The sequence below is a fragment of the Myripristis murdjan genome, chromosome 15 (genome assembly GCF_902150065.1).
Source record: "Myripristis murdjan chromosome 15, fMyrMur1.1, whole genome shotgun sequence".
NCBI classification, from domain to species: domain Eukaryota; kingdom Metazoa; phylum Chordata; class Actinopteri; order Holocentriformes; family Holocentridae; genus Myripristis; species Myripristis murdjan.
In genome coordinates, this window is record NC_043994.1 from 5,634,036 (window position 1) to 5,648,453 (window position 14,418).

Consider the following 14,418-nt stretch of genomic DNA (forward strand, 5'->3'; position numbering starts at 1 on the left):
TGATTCCCATGTTCTTCCATGGTTTGGGAAGGGCACATTTGTTCCTTGACACTTCCAGTTCAGCTTGATTCCTTGTGAAGCTGACATGCTTCGCTTGTCAATGTCACTTCAGCATAACCTGACCGATCAAGATTGTCAGAATGAATTAAGACAAAACTTACTGTATAATATATCAGCAATGTCTAGAGTGGCAGCTGAAGTTAATGATGAATAACAACTTTGTGCCTCGTAACCAAGTGGAGCAAAATGCAGCGCCCAACGTTGCCTGTCTAAACACAGCAGGGCGCTTTGCCGCTTATGCTTTCATAACTGCAATGTGATCGCCATCTCAAGAAAAATTACATATTCTGATTTATGCATTCTCACTTTAAAGCAATATGTGTAATCTTGTAACTTAAATTTTGCTATGCGCAGCCTGACTATGATTATAACTATGAAAGCACATTTTATGATAAGAACTCAGAGTGAAACTTTTCAGCTAAATATTCTAGGTGCCATTTCCCAGTGGGACATTAGATATTGCAGCCATTTTGGTAGCTGAATGGCTGCCAAAATCCTCTGAACTCTCCTCATTTGATTTAAAAACCTCAAAGGCACATAATAACGGTGAAATGAAACATCCCACAAATTGTAGCCAGTTTTTGCATGGATATCATCCCAGGTGTCACAAGTCAGTCGGACCAAGTTTTACTGGTGAAAATGTTCTCAGACCTGCCAATTTCTATTACCTCTGCAGCAAAGATGATATTCTGTATTGAAATATAGAGTTCTTGGAAACCATTTTAGGTTCATTTAGGACAGGATTAACCACTAATTCTGATAAGTGGAGCGCTTAGCCATATGTTGGCCATACACACCTCTGTTTTGACTTACCGGCATTGAGTGAAGTTATTAAAATTATTTCAGTTACCTTTCTCCTCAAAGTTCTCCCACAGCCTATACCGTTAAGATTTGGTTCCAGTGTTATGCTCTTGCTTTACCTCAAAAACTCTGCTCAAATGTTGTAAGATGACTCAAAATGGAAATGCAGTGCAGCTCCCAATTAAACAATGCTTTCTGCCATGTCCCACTCCTATGCAGGTTGTTGCATAACTGACTATTGTATTCTATTATACACACTTAAAGGTTCCTCTGACATTCAAGCCAACAGCCTGGTGTCAGCATTGTTACTTACTTTATAGGAAGCAGGCTACTTATGTAGGGGCATACCTATTGGTTAACACAGATGTTCCAATACCATTTTTGCCTTCCCAAAACTGATTCCAGTACTCAGTACCGGTACCGAGTACTGATCCTATGCCATCGCATTAAAAAAATGTAACTGTATGGATATGATACAACGGAATACAACGGAGCCTTGCATACTGTAGGCCTTCACATTATCTTTTTGACGAAAGCAATAGCAAAGGCTGTTTTACTCGTCATTTTTTACAGTGGTGAAATGGCTATGTAACCAATTTTAACTCCTTGCATTGGAACAACTCTATTAGTTAATATTAAAAACAGAATCAGAAATGAGCTACAAATTGTAAGATCTTGAAGATGGCAGCTCATTCTAGGCTAGACATAAGCCATAACGGCAGAAAACCTTCTTCATATTATAACAAATGAAAAAGATGCAGACCTTGACTGGACACCATCAAGGATGTAAGTGCAGTTTAGAGTCATGTTTACAGAATCGTTTGAATCTGGGTGGTTTTGTGTGTGTGTGTGTGTGTGTGTGTGTGTGTGTGTGTGTGTGTGTGTGTATGTGCGTGTGTGTGTGAATGTGTGTGTGTGTGTGTGCAGCAGTCACGCCAAGAATAGAGCTGCCAGAGGGAAGATGACTGGATACCGCTAAGAATGCTGGGTAGTTTGCAATTCTGCCACAGGCCTCCGCAGGTACAAAAACACACACAAAAAGCTACTCTCATACACACACACGCTCAAAAAGGTACATCTTTCTTTTTCTTTGTTATTCACAAAGGCATGCACACACACACATCTCTCTAAGCCTCTCCACTCTCTCTCTTTTACACAAAAACATGAACACATATGCACACGCACACAGACACACACAGACACGACAGAAGGTGAGAGTGGATTTTGGCAGAGTGTGTCCGCAGAGCAGATTGAGTGGCCTGCGCTGCAGGAAGCAGTGCCACCCTACTACTCTGCTGCTACTAACGCTCAACAACAGCTGGCTCTGTCTGATCCGTCACACACACACACACAAGCAAACACCACCCCGCTGTCCTGTCTGTCCCATTCTCCTGTTGATGCTGCTGGATTGCCAGTAGCTTGCAGAGCCGGCTCTCAACATCTCTATAGCTCCTACACTGAACACACACCCACAAAGGACTCCCACTGTCACACCCTGCTTAGACACTGTACATCAAAACCAAGGGCAGAAGAATGAGCAGGAGAGAGAGAGGCAAAAGATAAAGAGGGGAAAACGCAGAAACAGAAGAAAAAAAAACGACAGGTTGACAACAAGGGAGACAGATGATGAACAAGAAAGGGAGTACGGAAGAGAGCGAGCGAGACGGGGAGAACAAGCGAGGTAGTGCAGGGGGAGATAGAGTATCAGACAGAGAGAGAGCTACTGATGTGGATCATGCAAAATTTATGAAAGCAATAAAACTGTTCAGCGTGAGGTCTCGATGACAGAATAGCATTATGTGGCGAGGCGCTGGTAAGCAAAAGATAACGTGCACGAGAAGAAGCAATACAAGGTGAAGCTCTGCCAGGAAGACATGTTTAGAGGGCAGCGCCACATGGAGCGCACGGCTGATCCCGCCGCTGTTTAAACCACAATAAACACCAGCAGCTGCAGTGAGGAATATGTCCCATTTAGTTTACTGAAGTCACAGCGAGATGGCACTTTGAGAGCCTCTTGTGTCCTTAAGTTGATGCATTTCCTCTTGAAACAGGTTGTTGGGGTGGGGCTTTCAAATGCGTAAACCAATGGGTAATCAGTTAGGGGGAGGAAGGCAGTTTTATTTGATAGGAGGGGCGTGATTCTTCAAAAGATTTTTAATTTTGTTCACACCTAGCTGTTCAGCATGGCATCAGCATTAAAGGTACACCGCTTTCCAGAAAGAAAAAGTTATGAAATATTGATTAAAAATGCAAAAGAAAATCAAACTTAGGAACTTCTTGGGCATGTACTGCTGAAGAGGTGAATGTTCTGGCATGGAAATTTTGCTAAGATGAAAAAGTCATGTTTCATCTCATTGTGACTTTAAGCTGTCAAAAAATATTGAGACTGATTCAAGATCCTGTGCTGAAGTGATACTGAATTTCGCAGTTTCATTTTTAATTAATGTGACTTCACCAAACTGTCAACCTTCAGCCTTACTGTACTTAACTCCTGGAATAATGTCTTCAACACCAGTATTCAGACACTTAAGCATAATCTCTTTTCATTACTTGCAAACGGAACAAAAATATTTCAGAAATATGTGACAGAGCATGTGGTGCAGATATGTTGCTGAAATCTCTTAAATGGGTTTATTGCTTTAAAAACGGTTGCTTTTTATCAAAAGCAAAACCATCAAGTGACATCACCAGTCACTACTGGGACACACAATGGTGGCTGAGCGTCTGTTGAGGAATTTATATTAGGAGCATTAGAGTTGAATCATAGGCAAATATTACATTAAGTGGAACACTGCATCAAGAGCAGCCGTTCTGAGCATGAACCCGCCACTCAAATCCACAGGAAGCATGCCAGCTTCCAGTCAAATAAATGGAGCTAAACATGCTTATTAGCATACAAGTGTAATAGAAGAGATGGCATGGAGCACCACGCCACCAGTTTCTAAAATGATGAAAACACCTATTATATTCCTATTCTATCCTATTCCACCTATTATAAGGGGCTATAACTCAGCGCCTTAATGATCAACCCAGGGATTTCTGTCTATACCTGTAAAACCTATTTTAACCTTAAGAGCCCCACAGAAAAGTTGGTACTGCAGTGCTCTACAGACTGCAGCATCACTGGGTCTGGATTCAGTGTTAAGGTTCTAAGTGTACTTTTACAAACATACTACTATTTTGTTTCACAGGACTTCACTTGATGAATTACGTCATTTTATCTTCTGCTCCTAATCATTTATTTACTTTCATCTAGTGTATGGAGTTTTTCAATTTATTTATTATTTAACTTGTCTATTTATTTATTCATTTTATTACTTCTTTTGCCATTTTGAGTTGTTGCAAATTGATGAGATCATTTATTGTGTGTGTGAGTGTGGATTATTTTTTTACTGTGTGAAACAATTTGTGTTACATTTATTTGTATTAAAGTGCTATAAAGTCAGACTTATGGATTGATGGATTGATTGATTGATTGATTGACATGTTATCATCCACTTTATTATATACACCCATCTAAAACCAGGTGAATACCCCTTTTTCCCCCCATTTACCAGAATTTTTTTTTTTTTTTTTCTTTGGCCACAAACAAGAGCACCGGATCAACAACAATGATACAAGTGCTACAAATGATACAAAAATACGTTGTGGTTTTCAGATGATGTTTGGGGGCCTAATGTGAGCTGAAAAACCATTCTGCACACCATGACTCCACCGGCACCCGCCTTCACCAATGACACCTACAGATCCGTGGATTCATACCATTAAAGAGGGTATCAAACTAACTTTTTGTTGAACCAAACAAAAAAATGACCTAACTCTTGTACATTTTACCAGACACTGATCTTTTTTCCACAGTCCACAAATGAAAATCACAGAACCAAATGATCATGCTTTGTAAAGCATAATCTCATAATTAACAGAAGACTAAATTAGATGATTTTGCCAAAATCATAGGCATCATGTTTCGACTGGTGACAAAAGCAGACCACAGACATAGGATTGCTCTTAATGCATGAATTCACATGTATATTTTGGGGATTTTGTGACAGCCTGATTCATTCACTGTTGCTAATGTCTTCCTGTCCTGAGCCTCTGCTGTTGTAGCCCTTCCCCTTCAAGCTTTAACAAATAACAACATCAATCAGTCTTTTTTTTTTTTTTTTTTTTTTTTTAATGGCACCATTTTCTGTAACTTCCAGACATTGTAGGGCATGAAAATCCCAGACAGACGGCTGTTGCTGAGATGCTGCATCCATACTGAATTCAAAAGAGCTCCAATCACACACTTTGCCCGTTATAACATGTAATTCAGCAGTACCTGCAACTCTCATCACTGTCTGGATGCTTTATTCTTTTTGTACACTATACTTTATTTGTGCGCGGCTCACTGTCTGTGAGAGCAAACTGTTTGCATAGACATGGAGGTTCAGACTGAGTGTATGCTCTTTCAAAGTCAACTCTCCTTCTTCAAACCACTCCTAACCTCTGTGTGTTTGTGTCTCATGTGTGTTTTTGCAAGACAAACACTCCTGCCTACTGCTGCGGTGCCTTAAGCAGGGCGCATAACCCCCATTTGGTCCCGTGGAAGTGCTCAGTGACCAGCGGCACAAAACTGCGGTTGTGCCGCTTCCAGGTGTGAAAGTGTGTAATTGCATAAGCGTGAAGCGGGGCGGTGCTGCAAAAAAAAGAAACCCTTCCCAGGATAAATAAAAGTTAAAAAATTTAGGAAACATCATGCTGTCTCTCCGCTGTAATGGAAAGGAAACAAGAAATCAAAAGAACAAAGACTCCCCAGATATGCATAAAAACATGCAGGTTGCCTGTCAGCTTGCAAAATGCATGTTCTCCTCTGAGGGAGGAAAAGAGCGAGAGAGAGAGAGAGCGAGAGAGAGAAGAGGCAGACTGAAAGACTAAACAGACATCCGGCATCTTGTCAGTGGTGTGGCTGCGGAGGCTGGCTTGAGAGGGTTTGATTTCATATCTGTGCAGGACAAGGTGAACACAACAGTGGGAACATGGGGTAAAAAGGGAGACACTATGCCCTGTGTGTACTCAAATGCACACACCACTCCCACTCCCATGCACGCACTCCCGTCCAGATTTGACAGGGTCGGTTAATCATCTGTCACAGGGACAGGGGGAACGGACAGACTCCCCTCTCCCCTCTCCTCTGCCCGTCCTCCGTCTCCATCTCTCTTTCCCATCCCTCCATCCTCTCCCTGTCCTTCCCTCCAATATTAACCTTGTATATCTTTCTGCATGGATCTATCGCTCTCTGTCTCTGTTTCTTCCTCTCTGCCTCTCTTTCTTCCCATTCACCCTCCCTCCCTCCCTCCTCCTCCAAATGCTTCTCTCACGTCTCCCTCGTCTCTATAACCTTATGTGCCGAGGCCTTTTCCCCTCCCCGGTAGGGACAAAGCTGTCTTTCTACCGTTCAAAGCTCTAATCGGCAACACATCATTGCCTCCTGGCCATTACCTCAAGGTAAATCTAGCGGTCCCTTTTATATAGAGACAGTGAGAGAGAGAAAGAGAGAGAGAGAGACAGAGAGAGAGAGGGACACAGAGAGAGAAAGAGAAAGGGAGAGACAGGGATGCAGAGAGGGATGGATGGGTGTGTAAAAGGGGGAAATTGAAGACAGAGAGTGTTACTGTGAACTGTGAGAGGGAATGAAGCAGGAGTAGAGGAAATGATGGAGGGAGGGAAGAAGATGGATATATGGAAGGATATGGATGGATGAGTGCGAACATGGCCAGCACAGTCAATCTAGCTAATAAAGAAGCAGCAGGGAGGTGTGGTTGGGTGACATGGGTCGGTCCATCAGTCCACTTTAACCAGCATGATATTAGGGTGATTGAGAGGAGAGGGGAAAGAAGAGAAGAGAAGAGAAGAGAAGAGAAGAGAAGAGAAGAGAAGAGAAGAGAAGAGAAGAGAAGAGGCTTTTGAAGGGAGGAAAAGGGCAGAAAAAGGAAATAAACATAAGATGAAAAAAGAAGAATAAGACGGGAGCAGAGTGGGAGTGTCAAAAATGGAGCATGCCGGACGAGAGACAGAAGAGAGAATACGATCAGACGATGACTGAAAGATAGGTGAATGAGAAAGTGCAAGAAAAAGACAGAAGAGGAAGTGAGGAGATCGACAGACACAAAGACCAAAAGGGGGAGAGAAAAAAAAAACGAAACGTAAGATGAGGAAAAGTGCATCAGAAACTGTCCTGCACGGAGGAGACGGTGGAGAGGCGTGCATCTATCAGCGCGGTGCTCGCCGCTCGCCGGCAGGGATGGAGACACCAGTCAACTCGGGAAATAAGAAAATGATTAAGAGCGATTTAATGTCACACCGCCGCCAAGCCAAAATGCACATCTGTCACGCCAAGAGTGATGTTAATGCACCTCCCTCTCACTTCTCCCTCTCCCTCTCTCTCTCTCTCTCTCTCTCTCACTGTCCCTCTCTCCCTTCCTCACTCACACTCCGGCAGTCACTCACTAATTCATTATACTCTCCCATCTCCTGCTCCGTTTTCTATCTAGGAACATATCATACACCCCCACACCCCCACCCACCCATCACATATACGTACACACATTCCCCCAGTGGCTTTAGCTTCCCACCCTTTGACTCACTCTCATACGCCAACATATCTGTCTATATGTATTTTTCTTTGTCTGTGTACATTTCTTTCATCATTAAAATCAATATCTACTCTATTATTTATGAGCATCCCTGCATGTAAAGCCAAACAAAGCATTTAGGAACCACTGGCAGAGAAGAGGGCTATCAAATTAAGGATGACTGCAAAGTGTGGTTGTCTATCTCAGCCCAACCGCAGTGTGCAGCCTTCCCCAGCGATCTGAAACTCCTACACGAGTCCAAACTCTTTACTTTATTCACTGAAAATGGGAGCAGAGACTTGGCTAAGCTGCTGATGCTCATTCCTCAATGGCCACATATCACAGGCCTGTCCAAGCTACACATGTAGCATTCCCCTTTCACTGCTGCTGAAACACCACGCCACTGGTCTTATTCATCGGAAGCTTGGCAGAAGCCAAAGTCCAGGCTCACAGCTTTTAAACACTGCCCCCATCAGGCCGGTTTTGTGTATTGCAATGCTGTGGACAGCTGACACCTGTAATGTGCCGATGATTTGCACTGCATAGGGATTTGAAATGCAACACTGGCAGGTACACTAAAAGCTGCATTATAGAGCGGACTGACATTTGGGTAATGCTTTAAATTTATGGTTCATGTAATTTCTAAAAGCTGTTAAGGTGTGGAGCTGCAAATTGAAAGACAGTTTAAAGAGGAATTCCACCCCATTCCAAAACAACACCCTTCTTTTCACATAGCACTGCCAGTTTTGAACCCATCAAATCTTGCATCACCAGAGCAATCATGAAAATAAACACAGATAAACTCGACCTTTGCACTCACCATTGCACTTCCCTCCGTTGGTGGGGTCTCCATAGTAACCGGGCATGCAGCTCTGACAGTGGGTCCCAGCCGTCAGGTTCCCACAGTGCTCGCACACACTGCCGTTCACACACCTGCTGTGGCCGTTACACTGGCACGCTGGGGAGAAATCACAGACAAACACACACACACACACACACACACACACACACACACACAAACACACACACATACACACGTTTGCATGTTTGTATGTTGATAAAACATGCAAAAAATGCATATGCCTACTCTCTGTAACTGCTTTGTTCCATTTTTCCATTTTTTTCTTTTTTACCGTGTGTAGCTTTTATCTGTTGTTTTATTGTACTTGTTTTATCTTTGTAAAGTGTCCTTGAGTGTCAAGAAAGGCGCTTATAAATAAAATGTATTATTATTTTTGTATATTATTATATGCAGATATTCTAAAATTCTCATTATATTCTGATTGACTCCATTTGAACTTTTCTTGATGTCTTAAATAAGGAACATTTCACTATGCAGGAAACTGCAAAATAATTTTAGTGCCAATGAACCTCTCTGTTTATACACAGAGAATTCCATTCTGAAAGCGCTTGCGCAAGTTACGTGGTTTTAGGCTGACACACGTTCTCATGTAATAACTCCTTAAGTGGATGAGGTGCCTGGCTTACTCTGATAGCTTACTGTGATATTAAAGATGATATTCATAATTTAATCTCTGTCTATAGATAGACATGGATATGATATGATATGATATCCATGTGCATGGTGGAGTGTGAAAAAACTCTAACATAGTGACATACATATGATGTAGATGGAAACCCTCTCCATACGCTGGCACTGCGGATGTCAAGAGCATCACTTTAACTTGTTCTGACTGACGGTGCCGATAAAGTCTATTGAAAGCCAAGCTCTTACACGACAAAGCACATTACTGAACCACAATCACTCCAGATGCACACAGATACAGCAAGCACTAGTGTTTGGACAAGCTGAGTGACAGTGCTGGCAGCATGTGCATTAAGTTACTGTGAGCTAACTGTCATATTCACATTATCCCATGCTGTTTAACTTTCAAATACACAGTTATGGATTTCGGTTTTGAAAAGGTTCCTGTGGCAGGCAAGTATCTCTCAACTTGTTTTGTTTTTGGTTTACACCATTTGCACTACCTCAGACTTGCACACGGTCAACAAAAAGCATTTTGGTTAAGAGTACCTAGTATTATCACTACCATGTTAGCAGTAACCTACTATAACTCAGTCAAAGACAGAGGAAATAGAAGGCCAGTGCATCCTCTCATACTTATTTTTATTCAGTAGCTGTGGACAGGACACCACAGGCAGGCAGTACCATTCTGTTAGATGGTTTATTCATAGCAACAGGGAAACTCAAGCACACAGTGTCAAAGATGCATGTAAACAGCTTAACCTGAAAGAAACCTTCATGTGTCTGTGGCCATTAGCCGGCCATGTCAACTTTGTGCATGTAGCCAGCAGAACATGTTGAGCAGTGACCTGGCCCAGCGGTGTGCTTACCGGGGCACTGGATGAAGGCCCAGTTGTAGCCTCTATCAGCTGAACAGAGAGTCTGGTCCAGCACCATGTCCCTGTCCCGCAGCCTGTCTCTCTCTCGGTCTCGGGCCCCGGCTCTGGCATTAGCGGGCTTCAGGGGCCCTCGGTAAGAGCCCTCGATGCAGACCCCCCTGCCGGTGTCACTGGGGTCCCCACACCAGCCGCACTCCGCCTGGCCAAGGCACTCCACGCAGGTCCTGAGGCCTGAGCAGTTCTGGGCTGGAGAGGAAAAGAGAAAGAGAGAAAAAAGCAAGGGCCAAGAGGTGAAATGAGAGAGAAAAACCGGTTTGCTTTGTCTGTCACAACACATAACCAAATACTGTCTCATCCACAAATATAAACACAAAGATAATTTGTCCAGTGATGTTTGTTTAATACAACAGGAAATAACACCTAATATTCCCGAGTACAAGCGAGGAGAAGTGGTACTTTTTTTCCTTGATATTTGCCGAATCTACATAGCTGCCTTTGTTTAAGCCATTTACATTCAACATAATTAAGATTCATTTTTTTAACAACCAATAACAGTATTATATTATGATGCTGAGATTTATTTCTTGGATCAGTATCATTAATGATTTTGAGTTATGGATGTGTCTAATGTCATTTGAGCTCATGTGAGAGGGCAAAGGTTATCTGGCGCAAAGTACAGTTGAATTTCGGAGGAGCTGATGGAAAATGTGAGGCTTGGTTAAAAATGTTATTTTGACCATGCTCTTCTTCATCAGTTCACGTTGTGACCAATTTTTCACCAAGTTTGAAGTGTGCGTTAATCCAGCCAGGCTTCTGCATTAGTCATGGTATGGAACGAATGGTCGACAACGCCTACTATATGGGCTTTTACATTGTGGCATTTGATTGATTACAACTATGACAATCTAACCTCCACACTCCCAAAACAGTCCGATAGACTGATTTAGTGGTTTACAGAAATGTATGTGCATGATGGTAGGTACCATTTTGCATCTTTATCAGTATCTATATATAAATACAGTGTACAAATTAGTCACAATATAATAGGTAAATAAGTAAATAAACTGAGAAATACATAGATAAATCAAGAAAGCGACAAAAATGTTGCATATCCCATTCTGAACATGTCCAGGTCTCCTTCCATATAACCTATATCATATTCTAATCATCCTCAACAAAATACTATTTCATAGTCTGAAAGTGACCATATTCTGTCCTTATGTTGTGTGATATATTTTTAACCGCTGTGTATTCTCAAACACACCGCACCTCTGTTCATATACTTTGGGTATCCACTTGTCACCTTTTGTTTGACCCTCAGCATTTATGAAGAAATTGACTTTTCCTTTTCCTACACCGTCCCCATGTGTTGAGAAATGCATTTGTATTCATAAAGTGAGACGTGACATTCAAAAATGGTTTACTGGTGCAAATTAAAAATGACACTTTTTTATAGTATGGCATTCGGTGCTTACAAAATAAAACAAAACAAAACAAAACAAAAAATCTCCATACTGAAATGGTATTTTCACAGAATGTGCCAGAGAACAGACACAGGTGAGGAGAATTTAAAAAAAAAAAAAAAAAAAAAAAAAAATCAACATTTCCAGAGAAGCTAGCCTGACAAAGTTAACTTTACAACTTGTTTTGTACCTTTTGCTCTGTTTTGCTCTCTCTCCATCGTTCTCAACATCAACCCTTCCTCCTGTCATAATAAATTTTAGTCTACAAAGTGAGAGCGGCAATGCACAGTCTCCGAGAGAGAGAGAGAGAGAAAGAGAGAGAGAGAGGGAGAGAGAGAGAGAGAGAGAGAGAGAGAGAGAGAGAGAGAGAGAGAGAGAGAGAGGTATTACACCCCGGGTATCTTGGCGTGTACACAACAGACCAAAAGGTTGACAGAAGTTATCCAAGGTGTTGTTTCTTATAGCCGAGCAAGATGACTCAAACGCGGCGTCAAGTAAAATTAGCATTTTCACCAGAAGTTGTTTCTCGTTTGAACGCAAGCCATTTCCATAAGCCACAGATGTTCTCGCTGAACCTGTATCTCTTTCTCTCTCCCTGCTAGCTACCTCTGCTTGAAATACACTCCTTGTCCTGTTTGTGTGTGTGTGTGTGTGTGAATGCGCCCCTGTTGCATTATTCAACTGTAGCAGTGCTGATTCATTTGTTCTCTCTTTATAATTACAAACTTTCTCCCTCTCTTTCTCTCCTTCTCAGATTCCCTTGCCCTTTATCTCTTCTCTTCCACCTTTTATGCTCCATTTCTGCCTTTCTTTCTCATTTCATTCACTAAGCCATCGAACCCTCATGCTCTCGTTCACTGGTGCTCCCCTCCTCTCCTCTCCCCCTCCTCACTTTCTGCCTGTTTCACTTGATTTGACTTTTTCTGATTACTTTAAAAACACACTTACTACAGCGCCATAAAGTTAGAGACTTATTTCCATTGTACACCCTCCTCCCCTCTTTTTTTCCCATTTTCTCCTCTCTTCTCCTTTCCCCCGCTGTGTTCTTCTGTCTGGGTTTTTGTACTTTCACCTCCCCTCATTTTCTCGCCTCATCTTTTCCTCTCTTTTCCCCCCCGTTCTCTTCTTTCCCTCTGACAACTGTGGATCTCCACTCTAGTCAATAGTTCAAAGAGAGACGGTTCACCACCAGAATATCCCTAATCCACAACGCAGTGGGGATTCTTCGGCTGCAAAAGCGTGTATTTACATACCGAAGAGCAGAGTTTAACATCCAATAAAAATATACCCAGCCTTCATGTGTGTTTATCACTCTGAAAATATGCTTCATATTTCAACACGCCCCTCCTGTTAACCCCCGCACAGCTCATCCCAAACCTCAACATTCCCTTTACAACAGAGAATTTTTTATTTATTTATTTTATTTTTTTGGCTTCTCTTTGATTTAACACATCCTATTTGCACCCATTTTGCACCCCTTCAAGTCAAGTTAAAGCAGCCAGGGACACAAAATAATAGCATGCGTATAAGTAGCTCATAGGAAAGTGAGATGAAGCCAGGCTAAACATCTTCCATATGGATTCTGAACGTTGAATCCTCAGATGTGCATTTACTTAACCGTGGTTTGTGTAGATAATATAATTTACCTGTTATGTTTTCTATGACTATGCCTGTTTTTTAATAGCATTTCCAATTGCCTGGCTTCATCTGTGTTCCATATGGAATAAATTATGGGAGGTTATTGCCTCGTGTAGGCTTAAGGACTCAGGGTAGAGAGAGAGGGGAGAGAGTAGAGGCACATGTGTGTGCCTGCAGGGTTTGCAAGGCTCTAGCTTTTGCTAACAGGACCAAAAGATGTTAGCTGTACCTTCCTCCTATTACAAGACTTTAGCTCAAGGCTATTTCCACGGAAAACGTCCTTTTGGATTGTACCTGCATTTCCCATGGGGATGGAAAACACATTGAATGATCAAGTCTAACATGCGATCTAATCACGGCGCAGAGCTGGAGCTGGTGACTGACTAATGACTGCCAGGTGTTTTTCCTGTGCAGATATTGTCAGGGTTGAAAATGACAGTGATTTATGCAGCAAAATTGCTGCACTTAAATGTTTGGTTAATGCTCCTGTAATTTCTTCAGAAAGGAGTGATTATTTTGTCCTCACTCTGTTTGGCAGCAAAGTAAACACTATTAAAAAAAAAAAAAACTGACAACAGGAGATGATGCTGAGCTTTAGAGAGAGAAGAACAAAATATAAATGATTTTTTTTTCCTCATTACAATACACCACAGTGCAAGTTAAAAAAAAAAAAAGTGTATGAAAATAGGTGATTTCTGAAGAATTTCATACAAAGCATGTCAGGCTACCTGACAGAGTGACTTCCATAATACATCAACAGATGCTTTAAAGGTATATGTCCATAAACTAGAGCTACTACAGGTTAATGCAATTCAGACAAGCAAAATGGGATGATGTGACATTTTGAAATGCAGGATATGCTAAATCATATTTCTCGATACACATCTTTTTCTTTGCCGGTGGCATACCTATAGGTTTTTGTGCAAATCAGAATGAATGGGAATAGATGCAAATGGGTCAAATCCAAGAGGATATGGGTTTGTGTCTTAGCCAGAGCTGCAACACATCAGAAACTTTCTGAAGTAGCTGTCATCTATTGGAGAATGAAAACCATAACGAGTTGGAGTTCTGTCATCACGAAACATTAAGCACGACGTTTCTTCGGCATCGGCTCCTTCCGTGGGTGGGAATAAAATACGGAGGACATCCACTTTTTGTGTCATAAATACAATAACCACAAGTACACATTTCCATGACAGCTTAACAGCCATACCTCGCGTTCTTTCCAAAAGCCAGCCAAGATATACAACTTTATTGCAAACCCAACATTAGCCGTCTTCATTGACGGGGGTTAATTCATTGTCGGCGAGTTGTTCGGCGCTGGGACGACAGACGCAGCCTGGAGAATAACTTAAGTAAACAGATCGGATGACAAATGTTCTGAGGACTTAAGGCTATCTTGTTGTAGTAAATAAAAGGTTTGCTTGTGTCTGCTGGGGGAGTTTTCATCTTATCAAAAATTCTCTCAGCACAATCTT

The 14,418-nt window shown here is 41.9% G+C and overlaps 1 protein-coding gene across 1 annotated transcript in view; it reads right to left on the reverse strand.

Annotated features, from left to right (window-relative positions):
- Positions 1–14,418, reverse strand: part of atrnl1a (attractin-like 1a) — a 311,529-nt gene that overhangs the window by 191,822 nt on the left and 105,289 nt on the right. The window contains 2 exon segments of the mRNA XM_030071000.1: positions 8,296–8,433; positions 9,831–10,085. Coding sequence (XP_029926860.1) covers positions 8,296–8,433; positions 9,831–10,085 — 393 coding nt within the window.